At 35.1% G+C, this 25,501-nt stretch overlaps 1 protein-coding gene across 1 annotated transcript; it reads right to left on the bottom strand.

The window, feature by feature from the left end:
• erlin2 (ER lipid raft associated 2) lies at positions 1-24,171 on the bottom strand. Its single transcript, NM_001128415.1, has 12 exons — positions 24,070-24,171; positions 18,490-18,594; positions 18,296-18,377; positions 18,178-18,224; positions 14,703-14,764; positions 14,327-14,452; positions 12,822-12,895; positions 12,027-12,085; positions 9,540-9,631; positions 9,336-9,425; positions 3,056-3,135; positions 1-2,950 (listed from the first exon to the last, which is right to left on the bottom strand). The coding sequence occupies exons 2-12, from the start codon at positions 18,591-18,593 to the stop codon at positions 2,771-2,773; spliced, it is 996 nt and encodes a 331-aa protein (NP_001121887.1). The 5' UTR covers position 18,594; positions 24,070-24,171; the 3' UTR covers positions 1-2,770.
• Between the last annotated feature and the right edge of the window lie 1,330 nt (positions 24,172-25,501).

Below are 25,501 nucleotides of genomic sequence, written 5' to 3'. Positions count from 1 at the left end.
ACTTTCATTTGTATTTATTTAACTCAATGTTGTGCTGAGACGATTGTTATAATTATCCTGCTCAAACATGGCTTTACATACATGGATTAGTTACTTAACAAGTGTGAATGTTAGTACGCATCTTTATCAAGCATGCATTAGAGCACGTCACCTGAATATGTTATAAAAATTAGATACAAAGACTTAAGAAAAACATCTTTACTGTATAAACAAGTCACCAACCCTATACACAGTCAATTTAAAGTACAGTTATGCACATCAAATAAAGACTCTTGTGATTGTGAACGTGACAACACTCTGAAAGTGAAACCCAGGCATGAACAGTAAAGGTCTTTGGGAAGTTTTGTTGAGTCTTGAAGTATTAAGCAATCTGCTACAATGTTTAAAACAAATCAGTTCTTTGTCTGCACACCAGTGCGTTCAAATAAACAGAAAAAGCCTTATTAAATTAAATCCTGTGCAACTTTCAAAGACAGTAACATAAGAGACATCAATATATGCATTTAGACATGAGGTATGCTGCTCAATTTTTGGATTCTATATACATATAACGATGAAAACCTTTTTTCATCCTTCAAGTTGCAGTCTTGCTCACATATAAATGTAAACTAACACAACTAAATTCTGATTACAAATGGAGGCAAGCTATTGATCCAGATGGTTTACTAGTAAAAGATACTGTACAAGATCTTAACACATAACAATTTGAAACACTGGGAGAGGGGATATTGGTGGAAATGGAACATTTCTCGGAACAAATTCCAAACATGACTTACTAGATAAAAAAAAAAAAAACTAAAATGCAGAATCATCTTCCCATGGGTGAGAAGCAGCCCACAGACTGCTGATTTTTAATGGTCAAATGACTCATTTCTGATGCAGTCCACACTCAAGTCCTCTGAAATATGAAAGTGACTGAAGAGTTGGAAAGGATACGAGCTCACAGCCCTGCTCTATCAGTGCTAAAATAAGGCACAAAATGCCTGCCAATTAAAGAGAATCTCATTATATAGTGCACTGTGCATTGCTATAAGATGGAGAAGTTCAAAATACTAAAACTGCACCAAAGTTCTTAATTATAATAATATGTTTTATATTTAATAAAAACTACTTGCTAATCTGTTTTCATGCGAGATTTTTGCTGGAGGTTTATACAACCATCTTCTCACTTTTACCTCTTGGAAGATCTTTAGTTGCTCTGTGTAGTAATTTTTTTAATTACCTAAGCTCCAACAATGGAGAAAAAAACAAGTACAGTCTGTGAAAATGCAAAACAAATGACAACTAAATTAAAAAATAAATTGGGATTGGGTCTTTTATGAGAAAACAAAAATCATTTCAACATAACAAAAGAATCCCTGAGGAGTAAGAGCCTTTAAGATGCTTTTTAGTTGGTTTATTAAATACTTACTTCAAACAAAAAATGGAAATTTAATCACCATTTACTCACCCTTAAGTGGTTCCAAACTTTAGTTAATTTTTTTTTTTTTTTTTGCTGAACACAAAGGAAAATATTTTGAATTCTGAATACTTGTTCCCAACAGGTTGATGGTCCCCAGTACTAGAGAAAAAGTATTATGAAAGTCGATGGTGACCAGCAATGGTTTGGTTACAGATCCTCAAAATAAATGTTATGTTCATCAGAAGAAAACAAAGGTGAGTAAACAACGACATGCTTTTTTGTTTTGGTGAACTATTCCTTTAAGTACATAAATCAATCCTTCAATGTTAAAAAAAGAGATATTTTTAGGAAGCTGATTTATGGTAATACATGCACAAATCTTGTGCATACATGCCACTAGTTTCTAAGGTATAGTTAATCCAAAAAATAAAAATGTACTTAGCATTTACTAACCCTCAAGTGGTTCGAAACCTTTATGAGATTCTTTTTTCCACTGAACAAAGGACAATTGTTGGCAACCAATAGTTATTGACTTCAATAGTAAGAAATGTAATACTACTGAAACCAATGACTTCAGGATGTTAAAAATCTTCTAAATATACTTATACAAGGTTTCTGCAGGTTTCTTTGAGTCAAATTTAAGACCCTTTTAAAAACATTATGAATGACATTTTAGACTTTCACAGGGCTAAACACTAAGAAGTTTTTCGAATAGTTCTTGTATTAATGGAAGATCATGTAAACGGATGTGTTGCTTTAGTTTTCTTTCTCTGCTTAGGGAATTTAATTAGGAAAAGTTGCTGTAAACAGTTGCTGTTTAACAGTTGTTGTGACTCATTTTGCAGTAAAAACCTATATACATATAAGTTTCGAGAAGAATTATTGGTGATTGGGCAGCTTTATTTGGACATAGGAAAATTAAAATTATGATTTAAGACCTACAACAAAATATTTAACTGAATTTAAGACTTTTTAAGACCTAAAATTTAGTTTTTGAAATTTAAGACATTTTTAAACCTTGCGGACACCCTGTCATAAAAGGTTTGGAACAAGTTGAGGCTGAGTAAATGACAGAATTTTAATTTTTGGACAAAATATCCATTTATTTCACATTCAAATGTCCACATATGTTCTATTCAAAAGAAAGAAAAACCGTCTGTTCAACCAAAAGAACCAGCTTTGTGATCAAGTCACTGGGGTGCAGATGCACATGTAGTGTTTCTGTCCCGCTAATACAGCATCATAATTCTTTACGAAAGTGGTTTCAGCTGCACCGACTGGCACAATGTAGTCTAATGACTGGCCATTAGTCTCTTTCATTACCTGTTAATTTATTCTCAGTGCTACAACTTTCTGCTCTGTCTGTTGTCATTCCAAGTCCAGCATCCCCTCTGAGAGCACGTCGATGGCTTTGGAAGCAGCTGAGGAGGAGCTTCCTGGCCCAGAGTCCATAAACATGTGAGGGATCTCACTTCCAAAGTAAATCTTGCTGTTAGCCGCTATTGCCTTAAATTTCATCAGCTGGAGATATTCAGGAGTCAGCTTGAGCTAAGAGAAGAGAAAGAAAAAAAAAGAAAGAGAAATAGAGAAGATTGAAAACATGTTCACTAAACACTGAGCACAACAATGATGGGTTCAAGTTCAGCAGTTTACCTTATTGGCCTCCGCTGCTCTCTGCGCTGAGTAGAATTCTGCATCTGCTTTTGCTTTCTGCCTAGCGAGGTACGCACTGTCTATAAAACAGGAATCAAACAAAATCAGCAAATCAAAGCAAAATCAACACAACAGTAACCACAGCAGCATTTGGATTTGTATGTTGAAAGATTGTCAGTGCCATTTATGTATATAAACCAATCCATCAATTTAAAAATAAAACAAAGAACTTTATTTTATTTATTTTTCATAAATCATGCACAAATCTTGTGCATCCAATTCCTCTAGCTTCTAAAGGTATAGTCTATTCAAAAGTGAAAATTTACTTAGCATCAGCAAGCAATGCACTGTCTATAAATCCAGCAAGACAAATGAAAGAACAAAATCAACACAACAGATACCACAGTAACATTTAGATTTGTATGTTGAAAGTCATCATCTGTCATTCTAATGATCATTTAATTTGGCTAATTTTCTACATTTTGATGTGAAGGTATAGTTCATCCAAAACTGTACTATTATTTACTTGCCCTCGAGTGTTTTTTTTCCTTCTCTTAGGCCCTGTTTACACTAGTGCGTTTTAGTTTTAAAACGGCATTTTAGAATGAAAACGATCCGCGTCCACACTCGCGTTTTACCTAGCGTTTCTGAACTGCTCTCAGTCCACACCAAAACGCTGAAAACGCACATCACGTGACCACACTCACACTCTCGGGCAAGCGCTGCAGCCCATATACCCAGATGAGAGCTCTGCTAGTCGGACTTCTCATCAAGCATCTCCCGCTGGATCTAATCTCACTATATTTATTAAACGGGATATTTCATTCATCTTGTTGTCTTTATCTAACGACATATTCCCTGACTTTGGGCATTGGAATCTATAACTTGTTCTCAGGTAACGTGTTTTGGCTGAGCGCAAAGATAAGTTAATGATTAATGTAACCACGTAGCCTACATTCTGTATATTGACTGATCGCTTGCCTTTAATTCCTAAAATGTATAAACTTATTGCATGTTATACTTTTATAATGGCCATTATTGATTATTAAAACTGATACTCAGCAAAAGAGAGGGTGTGTTTCGTATTTTCACTGAAATTGAAAGGAGGCAGTTGTTATCGGCTCCGTTTTGTTATAAATATCCACACAGTGAAGATGATGCCCATATATGCAGCACGACGCCTCAACATGTCTGCTGTCTAAGTTGCTAATATTAAAATGAAAATAGGCAGTTCCTTAAATCATGTTTACATTTTATTGTTGAGAAAGTGAAACAACGAAGCCAGGGTGATGTGAAGTTATAAAGTACACTGTTCCCTTTGAAGATTTACCCGTGTCCTCGGTATAGTCTGCTTTTCCATATCAATCTGAGAAGAAGATACTGCAGCCTTGATCAAACTTGCGAAGTCTGAACTTACAAGGAGAGAATGCAGGACTGAACTGTGCGTGTTAGGCTACTTAATATTCAGGAAAAGCCCCAATCAGAGAGGCGAACGTCTGCAGCCCCGCCTCTGTTTTCAGATGTCTCCTTTTTCCATCATCCACACTGAGACGGAGCAGCAGCGTTTCAGAATGAAAACGGCCTCTCCAGCGTTTTCGAAACGCTCCGTTTTCGGCGCTCGAGAACTCCGGCGTAGTGTGGACGGTTGGCGTAACCGTAGCAAAACTTATGCGTTTTCAAACTAAAATGCATTAGTGTAAACGGGGCCTTAGAGGTGCAGTATATAGTTATGACATCCAGTGGTGGAACTAGGTATTGCATGCCTGGTTGAAAACACACACAAGCGCTGGTTGCCAGATTGACAACACCAACAGGAGTCTTACAAGAGCCTGATTTAAAGCTGATTTAATTTGTGTTCTAACGAAAAGCAATGGCACACAATAGAAGGAATATTTTTCAAATTAAAAGAAGTTTTCGTCCTAACCAACACCTGAAATTAATATTTTAGAAACGACTTTTATTTCTTGCAGCTGAACAACAGGATAAACTATAATGTGCTTTATTCAGTATAAAATGCTAATATTGCGAGTTTGAATGCCATTTTACATGACATTTATTGCCATACTACTAAAAGCAGCAGCAGATAGTTCGCCTCAGATCTTAAAAATAAACTGTTTGAAATTGAACTTTAAAACTGTAAAAGCAAACCAACTTATTTCAGAGATTTAGCATGTACAATTAATCTGACGATAGCATTGTTTTTCAGATAAACAAGAATGTTCACTTAGCATGTTTCTTAAATATCTGCAAACACATTATGGTATTTTTTATGCTTTAGAGGAGTCAAAAACTTACATAAAGCACCTTTAAATGCAAAATTTGATATTTTGAGGAAAGATGACAACCAGTAATCATTGACCTCAATAGTAGGACAAACAAATACTATGGAAGTCAATGGTTCCAAATGTTCAAGACTTTTCAAAATACCTAATTTTGTGTTTAACAGAAGAAAGAAACTCATACAGGCCGAAACTAGTAATAGTAAACAATGGCAGAATTTAATCCCTTTATGATTTATTTATTGCACAAGCGAAAAATTCCAAATAACAGTGCTGTACTGAAATAAAGTGATTTGTATTCAGCAAGAAATGTGATCTGATTAAAAGAGAACTGCTGCATTCACGATATGTTATAATTATTGTATGAACAACTGTGAGGTTTCAGTGCAGTCAGAATATTACTGCCAAAATGAAAAATCAATAGACAAAAAAAAAAAAAAAACACAAAATAAGTAACATCCATAATTCACAAGTCTAATTAATATATAGAGGGCCAGATTTACTAAACAAGACAATTTTGTGCAAGCATATAAAAGTGCTGATGGGAGTAGAGTTTTGTGAGTGATCCATTAAAGTGCACAAATTAAACAACAAACAAAGTAGCTCATTTCCATAATGACCAACAAATCTACCAAGAGCAAAGCAAATTAAAGTAGGGTGACAAAAAAGCAAGCAAATAAGTGTAGTAAATCTACTAAGAGCAAATGTGTAAAATGGGAAAAAGACATGCTTTTTATGAAGTGTGGGGTGGGTGTGTTAGAAAGACATAAATACAAGTAGATAAGCTATGCAAAAAAACCTTGTTAAATCGCATTGCATAATTTGTCTAAACACTGCCCTCCAATAAATTTTGCGCCTAAAAGGTAAACTCCATCAAATGCATATATAGGTGAGCCGCAAAAATATTGTCCACATGCTTTCATCCTTGACTTTTAACACCATCTAAATGATCAATTGTGTAACACCAAAACAGTATGCAATGCAAGCTGATTAAAAAAAAAAATCAGGATATAAGATTTCTCTTCAACTAAAAAGAGCTCCTTAGTGCTTTCTAGGTAATTTATAAATTTTCAGATTAATACTGTGACGGGTAAGGTTAGGGGTGGGGTCAGGTGAGGACATTAAAAAGCATTGGATGCAGCTCAGATTGCACTGCACCAGGTCTGCATCCAGATCCCTCTCCTATTATTTGATGTACTTTCAGACCATACAAGAAGCAGATGACTTTTATCTTCAGTATAACATTACCATCCCTTTAAAAATCATAAAAACACACATGCAAAAACATTAATATCTGTAACTCCTGAAATACAGTGGGGTCTTATAAACTGAAATGATCATTCTGTGAAAGAAATGGAACATCTTTTACAAGATTATTACCAATTACCCAAGCAACAGCATTTGGTATCTTTTAGTTAATTACATTATTTTGTATAAATGTCAAAATAATTAACTGGCACAGTAGGTAGTGCTATTGCCTCACAGCAAGAAAGTCGCTGGTTCGAACCTTGGCTCAGTTGGCGTTTCTGTGGGGAGTTTGCAGGTTCTCCCTGCGTTTGCAAATTGGGGAGGCTAAATTGTCCGTAGTGTATGAGTGTGTGTGTGTTATGTGTGTGCGAATGTTTCCCAGAGATGGGTTGCGGCTAGAAGGGCATCCGCTGCGTAAAAACGTGCTGGATAAGTTGGTGGTTCATTCCGCTGTGGAGACCCCGGATTAATAAAGGGACTAAGCTGACAAGACAATGAATGAATGATTGAATTACATTATTTTGTACGTTATGTTTACTGTGTGATGACTGGTGAGTCAGATTTTTGAACTAAAAAGTACTTTACAAGGTTGTAAACAACCGGTTCACAGAAAAGAACCAGATTTAGATATTAGCCCATGTGGATTAAAGGTAACAATGTTGCAAAAATAGTCAGTTGCTTTGCTTCTTAAGATCATAATGTATCAACAGGAACCACAGGTATTACTCTTGTTTTGCCTGTAAATAGTTTTTTTTTTTATGTCCCAAAGGATTACTAATTAATGACTTTAATTATACGAATAATTATCTGAAGAATAAAAAATTTTTTGCGGCTGTGTAAATAAACAGTATTTTGTATTATTGGGGTAAACTATCCCTTTAACTGCAAAATCCACATCCATGAAGTCATAGTTGTCAGAAAAATCTTTCTAATTATGAGCTCTATTCTTTTTACAAGCTGGATGCTCGTAATTCCGGCACAAAAGTATGAACACATCTTAAACAGCTTTTATTAGGCAAGTGATATGAATGATCCCAGTTGAGCGTGCATGGTCCTTCAAAGGTACTATTTGTTTAATGTAGGGAAAAATGACTGAGACTGACGTTCTTGCACTTCAGCCAGAGCTGTCACTCCGTTTACAGCCAGCCCTCAAAACCCAGTTGAGTATTACAAAACATATTCTGGCCAGTTTCAATATCCGCTGGACAAATCAGAACAGAGGATATCCAAGTATGACAGTATATACACAACAGACCTTTTACTTGTCAAGCCAACATGGCACAGATACTGTACGTCTAAACAAAAAAAGTTCTGCAATTTAAATCTGAAAGCAGATTTTGATTTGGCTTTGTTTTTTTCGTCCAACACACTGTAGTAGATTTATCATTGAGCGTAACTGAGACCTCAATCATTATTAATGACCCATCATATGAGCTGTGCTAGCTATCATCCTTAAAGAGCTACTCATATACAGTAGTTGTATATTGTATTGTAAGTTTAAGAAGTTATGCAAAAACTTAAACATGAACTGCCTAAACATTTAAACCATTAAAATAGCTTCTTTGGCCCTTAAATCCACAATACACACTGTTATAATAAAAATGACAAACTATTACACGATAGTTCCAATGCATGTTTAGAAGAAAGAGTCACAAGAGTTTCGCTTGACGTTAGTTTAGAATTACTCATAGACTGTTCAAACCAATCTTCTAACCGATGTTAACATAAAAACCACAATACTTTGACTTTTAGTGAGTGTGATTTAGTTTGCTGGCTCAGAAAAGTCTATTTTCCCAGAATTGCTGTAAGAAGGTAAAGAAACCTGACCCTGAATAAACTGCACAGTAGAAAACAGATGGGCAGGCAGGCCAGACCAGACAGATCATTCCCACTAAATGGCTGTGTAGCTAATTCTATGCAAACAATAACACATAATTTGTATTCACATCATATGTTTTTTGGAGTGCAATGCTCTATTTCCTTGTAGCTTTATTTTTTTATTCTGTTTTACCTGATTTTTCACTTTAAGGAGACAAACTCCAAGACACTTTAAGCTTTAAAGCTAACAGACCATTTGCTTAACATGAACCTAAACTTAACAGCATGATTTGCCAGTACTGCACAGAATCTATTCTCTATCATTTTCTGAAGTGTTCAAGCGTGATGTTTTGAAACTGCACTAAAGGAATACTGATTATTATCAATGTTGAGCACAAACAGTTGCTGCTTTGTTTTTCTGGAACCTGTTTTTTCCCCACCTCAAAAATATAAAAAAGTTCATTTTATTAGTTCAGTCTATTTGAAACATATTTTGGTAACACTTTAGTTTAGGTCACAATTCATGCTATTAACTGCTGGCTTATTACCTGTCTATTAATAAGATGTTAACTGTTCATTAGCAGTTATAGAGCATGCTCTTACCCCGCATACCTAATCCTACCCACAACCTAAACCCAACTTTTACCCAACTAACTTTTAATAAACAGCTAATTAGTCATTTATTAAGTTTGTAGTGTTGTTAATGGTTTATTAATACATTGAATTGTGACCTAAACTAAAGTGTTACCCATATTTTTAATAATATTATAAATGTATTTATTGTCACTTGTTTATTTAATAATATGCTGAAGCATAAATAAAGACTGATATTTTAATAAGATGAAGGCCCACATGTCCATATGGTTAGTCTGATCTAGTTTTATTCTCCATGATTTCTTGGACCTCTGAACACTCGTGAATACACATTCACCTACCTTCAATTTGTGAGATCTTTTTCTCCGTTTCTTTTTCCATAACCTTTTGTCCAAATTTGATTTCAGCCACCTGAGCCACCTTCTCTGCCTCTGCAAACATGATAAAACAGAGTGACATTATTTCACTTTTATGTAATCGGAAACCAATTCACCATGATACAAGACAGACTCGGGTTTAATACTCAGAAAAACATCTTTGCTTACCAATGACAGCCTTTTTCCTCTCTGTCTCTGCCTCTTTCTCCACCACCTTCTGAGTCTGAGCTGCAATCAGTAACTTTGTTCTCTCACTCTCCCTGAGGAACACATGAACAAACACACAAAATATTAAACAAAGGAAAGTAAGAAATTATGTTTGGTTGAGCAGGATCACATCAGATGAAGTTGCACAATTATCAGATATATATGTTTCTGTTAGATGTGGTTCAAGTGTGAGAGAAAAACGTCCTCCTAATTCAATCACTGCATTATATAGAGCACACCAAATTACTGGCATGAATCTAGCAGGTATGTAAGCCATGCAGTTTCCAAAAATTACTAATAAAAGTGTTACTGATACTAATCTAGCTGATTTAGTGTTAGAGGGTAAAGTTTAAAGTAAAAAATATTGGTAAATAATTCTGATTAGATGTTTAACTTTGAAAAAAAATTACAAAACAGCAAGAATCAAGTATGATTAAGTAAAAAAACAAAAAACAAAAAAACACCATTCTTTTTTTGTCCTTTGTTCTGTTTCCTGCCTTCGTTTTCACAATATCTGTATCACCTGTTTGTGCATTTACAGTAGGTTCCTGTTTCCTCTAGTTCATTGCCTGGGGTTTATTCCAGAAAGCAAGTTTAACTTACTTTCACATTAATCCTAAATTCTATGGTGATTAACCTTAAACCTGCATACAGGTTAAGTTCAGTTAAATCATGTTATATTAACCTTCAACACAAAAGAGATTCCCAACAGCATGCCAAAACCATAAGTCATCATTAAAGCAGCACGCAACGCCTCTTCTTTCTTTTTCTTCTGTTTAATGGTTAGTTGTATTCTTAGTGAGTTTCTCCCCCCATTGGTTGGTTGTCATGCATTAGTTTGTAATCTTGATGTTAGATGTATATTTTTATTATGAACAAAAAGTATGCTGTTCACATTACAGGTTAAATATATATTAAATAATTAAATGTATATTGCTCATCATAAAAAAAGCTTTATTAATAAAATAAAGTACAAAAAAATCTTATTTTATAATAGCGTTTTATTGAAAATGTGATAAATACATTAAGGAACATACATATAAATCTCTGAAGCAGGTTATGTTTCAGGTTTAGTTCACCTCTGAGTTTTATATCTGTTTTTTTAATATATTTATTCAGGGAAATTTATTTAGAGCATGTTTCTTTTGCAACTCACAGAGCCGTCTTCCGGTGTGCTAAGTTTCATGTTTTTCTTTCATGGATCACTGCCTGGAGCAGAAGAACAGCACTTTCTACAAGCATTTGGAGGAGATTCTCTGTTCACATATCTGACCACCTTCCCAGAGAGCTGCTAGTTCACATTACTTCAAACTGGACTTGACACCTACATATAAGCAAGGTTGTCTAAGAGTGTCTTCGGGAGATGTACATGATCTTATAATGAACTATATGCCTTTCTCCAGCAATTTTCTATGATGTTCAAAGTGTTTCTATTATATTTTTCAGTTTTATGTTAAAACGTTCTGTGAAATAATTAAAACTGAAAAAATGTCTAATAATTAAATTTGTATGTGTGATGTTCTGAGGATATTAAAATCCTGTTCACATCTGGTATTAAGATGCATTTTCCTCAATCCAATGATCACAACTGTACAAAAGAGACATTACTGTTCACACCTGGCTTTTAAATGTGCCTCTTTTGTCCACTTTTGTGTACTTCTCTGACGAGGGTGGGTCTGTGAGCGGGTGTTGGATTTCTGTTATCTCTAATACTGCAAATCTAGTGCAATTTTCATAATTTACAAAAAGGTTCAATCTTATTAACACTTAAAAATGCTTTATAAATAGATTACTTTATGCATTAATAATGAAATTATAGATAATTCATTTGATTTATTTTTGATCAACTCCTATTAGGCATAGACACTTTGTTTTGTTTTACAGTTATATACAGTTACACACCAACATAATATAAATATATGTACAAATACCAATCCCCCATTCCATTATTTCTGATCAACTCCTTCCTAGACACTTTTACAGTTTTAATATTTATATAATGCTGTTTGTTTGACAAATATTGTTTAACAAATATTTTTGAATATCGAAAGTAAATACAAAGGGCATTAAAAGGATGCAAAGGATAAGCATTATAATACGTATTATTCATTCACAAGAAGATGCCACATAGTCAAAAAATAGCAGCATGACAGACAAGCATATAAATATGAATATGGATGCAAGTATATTGATTTGAACATGTGCAATGACAGTCAAGGTGATTCAAAGTTTCCGTACGAGCATGCATCGTTAGCAGTTATCATCTCAGAATAACACACCTTAGTATTTTGCAATTGACAAATCAGAATCGAGTCTTCCAGACAGCCTAATCATCACAATATTCATTTACTGTTTAGTTCATTCTAGGCTCTATTGTAATGCATTTAGATAATAAGTAGTAATTGCATAATTGCATGCAGCATAAAAAAAAAGTTCTCATGAACTCACATTAGCTCATAGTTCCTGCGTATGCTTTCTGGAATGTTTGGTTTAGTAACACGGACCGCCTGCTTGCAGGGAGAGGAAGAGAGAAGAGATAAAAGAGGGGAAAAAACTTAAAGCACATCACTTTCATCAATAAACAAAATCTAATTAAAATAATACAGTCTTCTCAAAATAAGACCTTGTTACGCAACAATTTGTGTTTTGTTTTTTTTGGAAGGTCCTTGAGAAGGAGAGTCATGAACACACAAAATCCGAGCACAGATATGGGGGAGAGAAGAGCAAATATGGCCAAATACTTCTCGTGTGTCAGGGTTCATGATACATTGAGAGTAAATGATAGATTTCTCACAAAATTTTCATTAAAAAAAATCTGACTACAAGGAAGTGTTCATCCAGTAATGATAATAATCTTAGTGCAGTTTTAATAAGCAGATGACTTGCATACTGCCTGACAGGAAACAATAACTGTAGAAATCTACTGCCCACGCAGATGATTATGAAACGCTCTTTTAATGGTCTTTACTTGAGTCTGTGAAAACCTAGTTCAGTACCAATGGGATTTGATGAAGGAAATCACAATCCTGCCAAAACCAAGGCTAAAGAAAGAACAACAAAAACATGCACAGAGATGTTTTGCAGCATCTTATCCTACTTCTACATAAATGTGATAAGTCAAGATAAGTCTGCAATGCTTTGGTAATGGATAACGAAATTAAATAAACTGTTAAATGAAATACTAACATACAGGAAGTACATTTGACAAGGGCAGAACTGAACGATGTCTATGCTGAATCCCACCTGAATGATGAGTCCAGGAGCCATGCTGGTTAGATCCTCCTGGAGCGTCAGCTTAAGATTCTCATCTATTTGATCTAAGGTGGGGGAAATAAACAGCAGAGAATTTCATGTATGACATATATAAGCAAAATGTATACTCGTATCTTCTTTACAAACACAAAATATGTAATAAATAAAAAGCAATTAATAAGCTTAACATGTCAGTCACCTCCACACCACTAGAGGGCTGCAACACCAACACTACTAACTAACTACACAACATTTCGAGGATTTTTTTTGTGTGAAAGAAATCTATTTCCATTACAATTTTAGACTGTAAATGTCTCAAAATACCTTCTATTATGATACCAATCTCACCCTCTCCCTCATACAGAGCAGGATAAGAGTAGCTTATTTAGCAATTTAGAGCAAAAGAGCCTGCTACAAGGTATTAACTTTGCAGGGTGACAAAATTTTGGAATTGTGTAATATATATATATATATATATATATATATATATATATATATATATATATATATATATATATCATGCTTCTGTTAGATGTGGTTCAAGTGTGAGAGAAAAACATTCTCCTAATTCAATCACTGCATTATAAATAGCAGACCAAATACTGGCATGAAACCAGCAGGTAGGTGAGCCATGCAATTTTAAAAAAAGTATGTTACTGACACTAATCTGGCTGATTTGGATGTTGATTTTTAACGGAAGCAGTTTAGGTTTAATTTAGTTTTTATAGTAATTACCATGTCATGTGCTTTCCTGTCATTTCAAAATGCCACTTTATTTTCACTTTTATTAACACATTTTAATCAATGTGTTAGTGGAACAGTACAGTACACGTGTCAAACATTTTGGTTTATTACATTTGTTTGGGTTGGTTAAATATTTGAAAGAAAAAGAAAACATTCACTCTAACAACAATGAAGCTCCATTTTAAATGGCACAAAACGCCGTCTGACAATGAGGGAAAAATACCTCGCAGCAGTTGTTTTCCATCTCATTAGATTGCATTTTTTAAATGATAAGTCCAGAAGGTGGCGCTGATCGATTGCAGGATTAGTTTAAAGATGTTAAAAACAAATAAAATAGATTAAGACTATCATTTCAAAGCTGTCCAATTGTGACTCTTTAGTTGCAGACTAGAAGTTCGAAGCATCCTCCTTGCGCATACATGCAAACCAAAATGGGTAATTATACATTACAAGAAAAGGGTCTATATTTGAATAATCCTGCGACACTTCAACCCATAAGTGTACTGAAGCCCCCTGATTAAGAACAACTGTTCCCATTTAAAAACGCTGAAGTAAATTAAACTGAGATTCACAGTAAAAAATAATAATAATAATATGATAACGCTATGGTAGTCTAAAGTGGTTCTCAGCTGCAAAGAAATTAGATTAAGCTATAGGTTTAAAAGCAGCAAATTAAACTTTTAGGTATCAAACCAAGAAACATGAGATCCACCTCTGCTTAGCTTATTAGTACACTAAAACAAAATACTTACCAAACAGACCAATGTAGACATCCTGAAGCGTGTGAACACTACAGAACTGATTCAGCTCATGGTGAACCTTATTGAAAATCAGGGCTTTGTCATAGTCTGCTGTGAAGTTTCTCACGATGCCATAAACTGTAGCAGAGCAGACAATGGGGTTAAGAGAGAGATGAATTGGGCGCATAAAATAAATGACAGTTATAGTCGGTGCTTAAATTCACAGAAAGTAGGATAAAATATTTATGAGTCAAGTAGGCTGTGCCAAATAGGCTCTTAGAGGGCCGTCCCATGTTAAAGAGTCCAGGAAAATGTTTCCAGTTGTCCACCCCTAATGACAGCCTCTTTCGTAGGTTCGACATTATAAATGACAAATAGATCATTTTACCTGCTGAGGGAACAAGGTAGTTCACCACCTCAATGCGATCAAAGTAGATCATTACACCTCCACTGTAAAGCAAAAAAAAAAAAAAACATTTATGAATGAGTGTGAAATTTATTCCACAAGGCACAAGTGGAAATGGACATCTTATGCAGACTTTCTTCTTCACAATAAAAAGGCTTTTTACATTTGAAATAGTCAACCATGTTTACTTCTAAAAGCTTTTGTAGTAAATGTCAAGAATGTAGCACTGTTGTCCAGCGAGAAATTACATTTCATTACACTATACTATATGTCCTCACAAATAGAGAAATGTTAGTAAAGCTCAAGTTGCCTATAGAGAATCCTTGATTATCTTCTCCATGTTTTAGACCACTAATAATTAACTGGGGTTAAAAAGTAATCCTGAGTGTTTATGCACTTTGGTTTCACACTGTACACTACTGAACCAATGGTTAACTTTAATATTTGCAGTTTCAGTGAGTGTAATAGATTAAATGAACATATCATGCAATATGTTTACAAGGCTTTAGAGCCTCATTCTTTTGACTTTGCACTTTAAAATTGATTTATTTTTTTAGATGTTTTGAGCACCAAACTACAATATAAAAATATTTCTGAAGGATTATATGAAAATTCAAACAGATGGTTCAGTTTTGCAATCACAGGAATAAATTACTTCAAAAGTGTTCACAGAATTTGATTGTTTTTTTTTAATCAATATATTTATTATTTTTGCTTCAACAATTTACACAATCATTTCAATATACATGTAAACATTCTTTTCAAACATTCAAATTATTCATGTATTCAATAAAAGTGCCAAAAATCTTTTTAAACATTGATGATTGTCATTTTGATTAAACATTTTTTTTCCAGACAGGAACATTAGAAGAATGTTCTCTAGGCCATACAATATGACTTGGTGGTTTTGCTGATTCCCATTGTATAGCTATGCATTTCTATGCTGCCATCAGAGCCATTTTAATTAAATGTAAATTCCTCCTCTGATTGAGCTAGAGAACTGATTCATCTCCCAGTAACATAAATCTTGGATCAGGTGGATGTAGGGCTGGGCAATTTGGCCTAAAATTTAAATTTGATTAGTTGAACAATTTAACTTGATTTCAATTAATGAACGAGTATTTTATTTGTTTGATTTTTTTTTGCACTCACAGTTGGCTGACAGATTTTGTACAGTAAATATGCTCACATATTACAAGAGAGAGAAATTTCTGAATAAAGAGTGCATTACTTGAGGAAACACACACTATCTACTATCTATGATTATTTATTGAACATAAATGTTAAACAACTGAAATTAAAACGCACATTGCCAGAAACCAACAGTCACTTTTTTCTTTAAAAAAAAGTGAAAATAAATAACTTGCACTTTTGGAAACAAAATTAATTATTTTCAGTGTTTTTCTATGTTATAAGTAGAAAATGAGCAGTGTGTCAGGGTATGGGGGTGATGAAGAGGAGGCGAGGACCCAAATGCGGGGAATGAAGAATTTATTGAAAAAATAAAACAAAAACAAAACTCAAATCTCCCCATGTGGGGAAAAACACGACATGGTTATACACTCAACTAGACTTCAAGAATCTGGAACTTGGCAGACACACAACTTAACCACTGTTGTAGAACAGAAACAGCAAATCACGTACAACAGGGAAGGAAACAATCAACAACGGACCAGCACAGAACAGAGCACACTAGGAGAATAAATAGGAAAGACAAACCAATAAACAGACAGGCGGACAGGTGAAAATAATAATTACAAACAAGATAACAAGGTGGGTGATACAAGACAATAGACGGGAGAGCGCATGACACAGAGAGACAATACAAGCCATGTGCTCATATAACACAACACTGAAGCACACGACAAGAGCACGTGACCACAATGTAAACACAGAGCCACGTGCTTTGACAAAAGACGCAAGACACGAGCACACGATGAATGAAAACACTCACCGTGCGCTCACACATGCAGCATGCATGCTTCATCCCAGCGCCGACCAAAACCGAAACCAACAAGACTGAGACGCTGGGAATGAAACACCACGCTGCTGACAGACGAAAACACAAACATGAGTACAAGAGCGCACGCGTCTGAGGGACGCAGAGCGCGCGCGCGCGGCCGCGTCAAGCAGGAGCGCGCACACTCTGCGTACACCCATGAGAGGCGCGCGCGCACACAGAGACAGAAACAGGACCAGACACGGGTAGTGTCCGAGATCTGCCACCAAAACAAGGATTTACAAGACCAGAGTGGCAGAACCCTGACACAGTGTCTCTTCTAAATAAAATAACTCTTGTTTATCCTGTAAATAATATTTTAAACAGTTGCATCTTCTGCAAATAAATATTATCATGTAAATAATAATTTTGATGTAATGGATATTATGCTGTCTCAAAGCATCTCTGGTGCAGCTTCCAATCATCGTTTGTGAAGTGCAAAGTAAGGCTCAAGAATGGGTTCATCTCTCTACTTGACCATGTATCAGATGTGGCTGCAAAGTGGCAGCAGAAGTAGAAATCAGCCACAGTGTTTAACAGAGTGGGGTCACGTAACATGTAGGGAAAGTAATTGAAAAAACTTGTCGTGGAAAAATTGGATCGATTATAGTTTCTGAATATTTTGATTACATTCGATTAATCGCCCAACCCTAGGTGGGAGCTTAACGTTAGCAATTTTGCTAATAGTTTGTATTACATTTCTCCAATAAGTTTTAAATTTGGAACATGTCCAAAACATATGTAATAATGTACCAACCTCCATTTTACATCTAGAGCAACATTTTGAATATGAATCACTTAATTTGTGTAATCATTCAGGTGTGTAAAATATTAAATTGTATTAATCTGTGTCTACTATTAAATGAAAATGTTAAGGCACTTTTTACAGATACGTTCCCAAATATCCTGATCAAAAATGCATTACAAATCTTTTTCTCATTTAAGTTAAGTTTTGATTACAGCAACAGTAATCTGAATATAGTCAGAAGGGAACTTGTTAATTGGTTTAACTGGACTTTGGCAGATTTATTATTTACAGAACATTTGTGAGATGACAAGAAATCATATGGAAAGGATGAGAGAACAGAATTGTAAAAAAAATTCAGAAATGACAATACTGCAGATAAATTATGTCTGCTCAATAATTTATGCTCAAAACAATCCATGTCTGCCATCAGGTTTCTCTTTAACTGCTGTGGACCCGAAACACTTGGGCTTTAATTACCACAAAGTATCTTGTCTTAAGATGTACTGAACCTAAGCTCTAAACTTTAAAAAACTCTAAAACCCTTGAACAACAGCAGAAAGCTGCAGATCGATGTTCACTACAACAGAGGAAACCAAACGCCTACACTAATGCCGGCATTCAAGCTCTTACTTTTTCAAATAAATGAAACACAAAGTCTATCATGACTGCACAGTATTTAGCATATGCAATAAAATAAGAATTAACCTCACCCTGTGCCGCATGGAACATTCTTCACTTCATCTGTTTGTAGGGTTGTCTTTATGAAAAAGAGAGAAAGCAATAAGAATATATAAATAAGTTTAACTACATTTAAAAACAATATTTTACCTGTACAGACTTGAATGTAGTAATGAACGGCAGCATCAGATGAAATCCAGGGCCACTAGTGGCAGTCAGCAGAGCTCCACCTCTAGAGACAATAGCAACACACATGGATACACTAGCATTAAAGCAGAACATGAAGTGATCTGCAGCATGTGCTTTGTTTTAGGAGCAGATGTTTGGGAAACCAATACACTGACCTGTAGTAAACACCCACATGTCCTTCTTCAATCTTATGTAGTGCAGAAAAGACTGCAGCTCCTCCAATGGCAAGGATCAAGGAGGCGACTGCTCCCAGTGTCATTCTGAACATAAAAGAAATGTATTAATCAATATAAACTGGCCACCTTATTAGGTATGAATAAATCGAAATGCTTTAGTTTGTCATAGCGCAGATTCAACAATTTGACTCAGCACAGATTTTTATCCATACTTTAAGCAGACTTTTGAGCTGCACATCTATTATGTGAATCTCTAATTCCAGCACATTCAATATATGCACTATTGAATTGAGATCTGGTTACACTGGAGGCCATTTGAGTATAGTGAACTCACTGCCATTGAAGAAACCAGTTTAAGGAGATTTGACCTTTGTGATTTGCATGTTATCCTGATAAAATAGGTTTCATAAAAATAGTTATACTGTGGTTATAAATAGATGTAGGGATGTAATGCTGTGCATAGAGGCTTCAAAGCATGTATCAAAAAAATTATACATCTTGCAGTAAAGCAATGTACCGTAGCTTGATTCGTTTTGCCATAATCGCGTGATCAATGATGCCCGAAGCTTCATTTTTGCCTATGTTTGTGACTGTTTTTATTTGATCCAAAGGTTTAAACACCCTCGTGGGTTAGTAAAGTGTATAGTGAGAGATTAGGCGTTGATTACATACATTTCAACTGTTTCAAAGCACTGCACCAGTCCCACACACCAGTAGTTCAACTACAATACAATAGTAATTTATAGTAAAAAGCTTTTGAACCATACTAAAGTGTATTATTTACAACTATTATCCACTGCATATTGTAGTATAGTGTGTAACAGAGGCCAGCTGTTGAGTGCAGCCCAAAAGCCTCACTCCCATAGCCTTCTCCTTAGACCATTCACCTCCCATGCAAGAATCACCGGCTAGGAACAAGTGTGTGGAACAAGCTTTGGACTTGACTAGTCATCGGTGGTTAAAAAAACTACAGTATTTGAGTAATTTGTTTATATGACTATTGCTGTACTACATGAAAGAGTTGGTCGGTTGTGATCATTTGACATTTTTGCAACACAGTACTTTCCCACACTTTAACCAGCAGAGGTCCTCATCGAGCTCTGATTTGGAAAGCTTCAAGTAAACCTTTTTTCTGATACAACTGGGTCGAACGGTTCACTAGTTCAGAAAGTTTTATTTCACCATCACTAAATTGATAGAAGGTTTTAAGTATAAATGGAGAGACTTTGATTAGCTGCAGGACACTGGCCCTCCAGGACTGAGTATGTTTACCTCTGGTTTAAACACACAGCCTACCTGAGCATTGCGGCCGACCAGGTTGTTTTATTTCATAGGTCTCAAATTTGATTCCTGGAGGGCTGTAGCTCTGCACAGTTTAGCTCCAACTCACACTTGCTTAATAGTCTCTAGTAGCCTTGATAACTTTGATTAGTTGGATAAGCTGTGTTTGATTAGGATTGAAACTATGCAGAGCTGCAGCCCTCCAGGGGCCTGTTTCAGTAAGGAGGTTCAAACAACTCAGAGTTTAAACTTGAACTCTGAGTTGATTTACCAAGAGATTAAAAAAAATCTGAGTTTTCGGTTTTAGAATAGCTGATCTGAGTTGGGTCAATCAACTTTGAGTAGACCAACTCAGAGTTAAGAGCGCACACCGTGACTATAAAAAGGCATTATCAAGGGAGCACAGATATTACGAGTGACCATGGCAACATCCAAAAAAAAAAAAGAGATCACCATTTCTTTCATCAGCTAAACTTGATGTGCTCATGCAAAGTTATAGCAAATATGAGCGTATATATTTAAAAGAAGCAACCATCAGTGAAACAGAGACAGTTAGCCTGGGAAAACAGCTGCTCAAGTTAATGCGTAATTTTACATTTAAAGTATTTAAATACTTAAGTATAATAAAAAAAAGTCATGTAATGTGTGACGAACATTTTTCTAAACTTTTATACACGTTTATCAGTTTTAATAAACTTATGTGCACTTGTGTGTCTGCCTTTTTATTGATCAAGTGATAGAGGTTGATATAACATTTAGAAGGTAAGCGGTACAAAATTGTTTAGAAAGAATAATAATCCCATTAATCTAGTTACAGTACATGTCAAAGGACACTGAATTTGAGCTATTTATGAAAAAAAGGACAAGCCATCCTCGTATGTGACTTTGTTCTGTGTGTGACTAAAATGTAGGCAATATCTATGTTTCCATCCAAATATATAACATAATGTGCCAAATATCAACAGTAAAAGCAGAATTTACTGCTGTAGAAGAAGCTGCTTTAATTATTTATTTATTTTTATTTAACAAATGTACTTGCGCCTCAGAAGAATATGTTGACACACAATTAACACGTGGGGGCGTTTGAAGCCATGTGAAGCAGAGACTCTTGACATGCTCCAGATGCTCTGAGGTAATTAATAATATACATTAATACTGAAACAGTTATGGCATTTTAGAATGACCAAAAACAACATGTTAGATGTTCTGCAGTGTGCTCAGCCAGCTGGTTTGTCCATTCACACACATTTTAATCATCATATGATCTCTTATAACAAACCTTTTTTAATGCACATACTGTAATTTGTTAAGTGTTTCCTTGGTAGCTTATGCGCATCTTTTCTTATCAAATAAAAGTTTATCCTACTCACTTATGCACGTTTTTTATGCATATTTTCAAAAGTTATGTGTATCATGACGTTTCCATCAATCGTTTTAATGTGCATCTCCAAAATGAGCTCTAAAATAGGTGTGTGGAAACCTAAGGCTATGGCGAGAAATACCGCTTTGTCTTTAAAAAAGGGGAGGAGACTGACAGAAACTCAGAGTTTAGAGAATAAAACCTGCTCCTGACCACAATTGAGTTACCACAATAACTGACTGAGTTAAAGTTACTTCTCTTTCAGAAACAGGCTTGACTTACCCTGCTTTCCCGAGTTTGACAAACCTGCCATTTTTTAATTGGAAAACCCAGAGTTTCTCTCATTTCAGGGTTAAAATACTCTGAGTTTTCACTTAACCTGCTTTCTGAAACAGGCCCCAGGAATCAGGTTTGATAAAATAAATGAACCTGGTCGACAAAAATGCTCAGGTAGGCTGTATGTTTAAGTCAGAGGTCAACATACTCAGTCCTGGAGGGCCAGTGTTCTGAATATTTTAGTTCCCACCCTAATCAAATACATCTAATCAAGGTTTTCTTTTCTTTTTTATACTTAAAACTTCCATGAAGGTGTGCTGAGGCAAGTTGAAGCTGCACTCTTCGGTGTCCCCTGGTTTAAACCAATCTCTGTTGGTACTCAGGGGTCCAAATTGTGCCAAGAAAATCCTTCACATCTTTACAGCTTGAACCTTTGACACAAAGCAGAATAGATCCATTCTGAAACTGCCATCTGAATGTTGCAGCAGAAATCAAGACTCATCATATTAGGCCATTCTTTTCAGATCTTCTTTTATGTGGTTTTGGCATGTGTAGAGTGAAGCCTCAGTTTCTGTTCACAGTAGTGAGTAGCACCCAGTTCTGCAGTCGCTCATTGCTTCAATGTTCAAAGATGTTCTTTTGTGGATCTCGACTGTAACAAGTGGCTATTTGAGTTACTGCTGCCTTTTTATCAACTCAGATCAGTCCGGGCATTCCTCTGACCTCTGGCAATAACAGGGCATTTTCAGCCAAGCACAGCACACCCACTGTATATTTTCTCTTCTTTAGACCCTTCTCTGTAAATCCATTAGTTTGTGGCTTAAGTGAAAATCCCTGTATATCAGAGGTTTTTGAAATAGTGAGACCAGCCTTTCTGGACCTAACATCACATTCAAAAATCTAATACTCTCAAGAATGTACTAAAAAAAAGTACACACACATACTACAAATGTGTGAACTGTGAACGTAATCCAGATGTATAGTCCTTATGCCGACATCCTGGTATTTTTGGTCTAACTTTGACATTTCTTTTGTCAGCTGCTGGTTTTGATAGTAATGTGACTGAATGTGACAGAGGATCTCACCTGTGCAACCAACACCACTTCCCTTTCCAATAAGGCACAACAATGCCTTCTCAGTCGGCTGAAAAGTCGCACATTTGCACTATAGACACTTTCTTAATCACTCCATGTCTCTTGTAAACATTGTGCATTTCAAATTGTGCTTAATTCAGGTGAGTGGGCTTGACACACTCTTGAAACACTCTTCTCTCTTATGCACCTCACACTTTATCAAAACTCCTTTCAAGAACTCAACAAGGAAAACCATGTTTACTATAAATGTACCAATCATGTTGCACTGCTTGCTTCAACCTAACTAAATCTTGCACAATATTCACCTTAAATACCTCTCTCGCACAATATCCTGCACAACATTGTTTAGTCTCATGTAAAAGTACTTGTATAGCCTGTGTGCATAGTTAGGTATAGTACAGTATATGTTAGTTATGCAGAGTTTTTTTTTTTAAATAGCTCTAATGTCCAGTGTTGTGTTTGTATTATGCTTAACGTAACGCCGTTGTCCTGCGAGACCTGACATTTGGTTCCTCTGTATGTCCACACATGTAGTGGAATGATGACAATAAAGCTTAACATGATCTTAAGATATTTGCATGTGCATTTGCATTAGCAAGCAGTTGAACTTTGACAGTTTTGAACTGTGACCTTCTTTTGTCACGTAACTGTATTAATGGCAATGTGACTGATGTTAAGATATTTGCATGTGCATTGCAGTGTAACCAAATAATGAGTCTACATCTTTATGTTCAACAGTAAACAACAACTAGCATATTTTACCCATTACATCTTCAAGGGTGAAGTTTTTTTTTAAATCGTAGGAGTTAGTTAGAATTTATATAAAAAAATCTAATTGCAAAAAAAGAAGAGGAAAATGTCTATTGCACACTGATTAAAGTAGCAAAGTGTGCTGGTCTTAGCACGTTTTCAAGCCTTTTCAACCTCAATTGTGCATAAACGAAATATAATTCTTCAGCAGTGTCATACTGCTAAACAGCACGGTGTAAAAAAACAGTGAAAAGCGCAGTTGTCTGAGTTCATGGCAGATTTAAGGAGCATGTGGAGCTGACATTGCAGTGACTTTGATGTTGTTAAGAGGATTGAGAAGACCAAGCACAAATACCTGCAGGATACTGTTTGCTTTACCGACTGTAAATTATTTGAAAATATATCACAATCAGTTTAGTTAGCCAGCACTAGAGGGTGCAAAGCTTGATTTATATGGTTTTAGAGAGCGAAATAGCATCGATGAACTTTGAATTAAGCTAACGTTAACGTCCTGTGTTGTTTGTTAATGACTTGAGTGTCCGGAAGTTCCTGCTGGCGGTGGGGTTTATATTAGTGTAACACAAACTAATCCATACAGTTCTGTATCCTTTTGTTAGCATTAATAAGAAACTGACAAACCTCCTGTCCAACGCGCTGAATTCTAAACCCACAGAAAACATGACTAGCTAGCTTTAAATAATGTGTACACAAACACAATACGTGAGACACTCTGTCAATGCAAGATTACAAACCGGAGAAAGGACTTTATAGATGAAAGCGAACTAAAAGAGATGTTACCTAAGTATGTACTGTAACTCCTTTCCGATGGCCGGTAGAAACACCTGCGATCAATGAGGAGAAAAAAAAAACAGAGACGCTATTTTGCGTCTGACGTCATTGTAGTTTAAGTCACTTTTCCGCTGATGTTCGAGTACCACACCGCTAGATGGAGACAAATAGTTACGTATAGAAGATTGAAGTGGCGAAGATGGATTTGTTTTCATTTTTATCATTGGTTAACTAAATATAAAACGTAAAAAAATACAACTAAACCATTTATAAATCTGATTTAATTTCTGCAACATTTTAACACTTTGCAAAGGCTTTTTCTTAGCAAGCAACCTTGCATTAAAAAGAAGTCTAGTAGCCATCTAAACAGCTCAGACTAACAAGGCAGAGTTTGGACTAAACCAAGGATTTATTGAACGATACCTAAATGTCAATGGTCTACTATAGGCTAAAAACTAGGCTGAATACGTGCTGTCAAAACTGATTAGACATCTAACTATATAGCCTCGAATAGAAGAGTCATCAAATAAACAGCTAATGAACTCACAAATCTAGACTAATCTAGACAGAATCCTTTTTTATTAAAATGTAACAACGTCCATATAAATTAAATGTTATATTTACATTTTAAAAATTTAACATTTTAAGCACCTTAGACACCTTAAGAAGATGCTCTACGAAATTTTAATTTAATGAACAAAAGTGAAATACAGTTGAAAATGATTAAAGCAATACAAATAATGTAAGATCATGCAAACACTAAATATAGCTTATAGCCTAATGTAAATAAAACATTATTAACTCGAGGTTTTAAATATTATACAAAGTATTATACAAAGGCAAAAACTGTTTTTATGCATGTTCATTTTGAGATGTTGGTCTTTTGGTTTGTTCTTTTTCAGTTTAAAATAATCTTTATTTTTTGTAGTAATTTTATAATGCTAAAGTATTTTAATGCTTTCATAATAGTATTTTTGACTTACAGTTTTATTTATTTCTGTGTGCTTTACTCCGAAGGTTTTTACCGAGGCGTATGTAAAACGTGCCAAAAATTAAACTTTTTTTTTTTTTGCTGTTCACAGTATGAACAATGTACTGATAAAAAGAGATTCTCAAAAAATTCCCTTTTGTAAAAACATGGCTTTAATACGTAAACTGTCTTCATCCAGTGTTTATAGTTTCAGAGCTAGAAATGTACATTAGCACATATTTAAATAAATAATGCCTTAATTGAATATTTGAGCATTTTAGAAAACTTGTATTATAAAAAGTTAGCATTTTTGAATGTTGTCAACACATTGGTGATGTGATAACCATTCATTAACTTGAAGTCTCGCCTTTACATGAAAAACAATATGAATAAGCAAATTAAATGGTTTATACACTTAAAAACTTTAGTTTAAGCACCCGTTCTCACTATTAATCAGTGGCTTATTGCCAG

Source organism: Danio rerio, chromosome 5, assembly GCF_049306965.1.
Source record: "Danio rerio strain Tuebingen ecotype United States chromosome 5, GRCz12tu, whole genome shotgun sequence".
NCBI classification, from domain to species: Eukaryota; Metazoa; Chordata; class Actinopteri; order Cypriniformes; family Danionidae; genus Danio; species Danio rerio.
The sequence above is the reverse complement of the archived record's forward strand: the minus strand, read 5'-3'. Positions and strand labels throughout refer to the sequence as shown.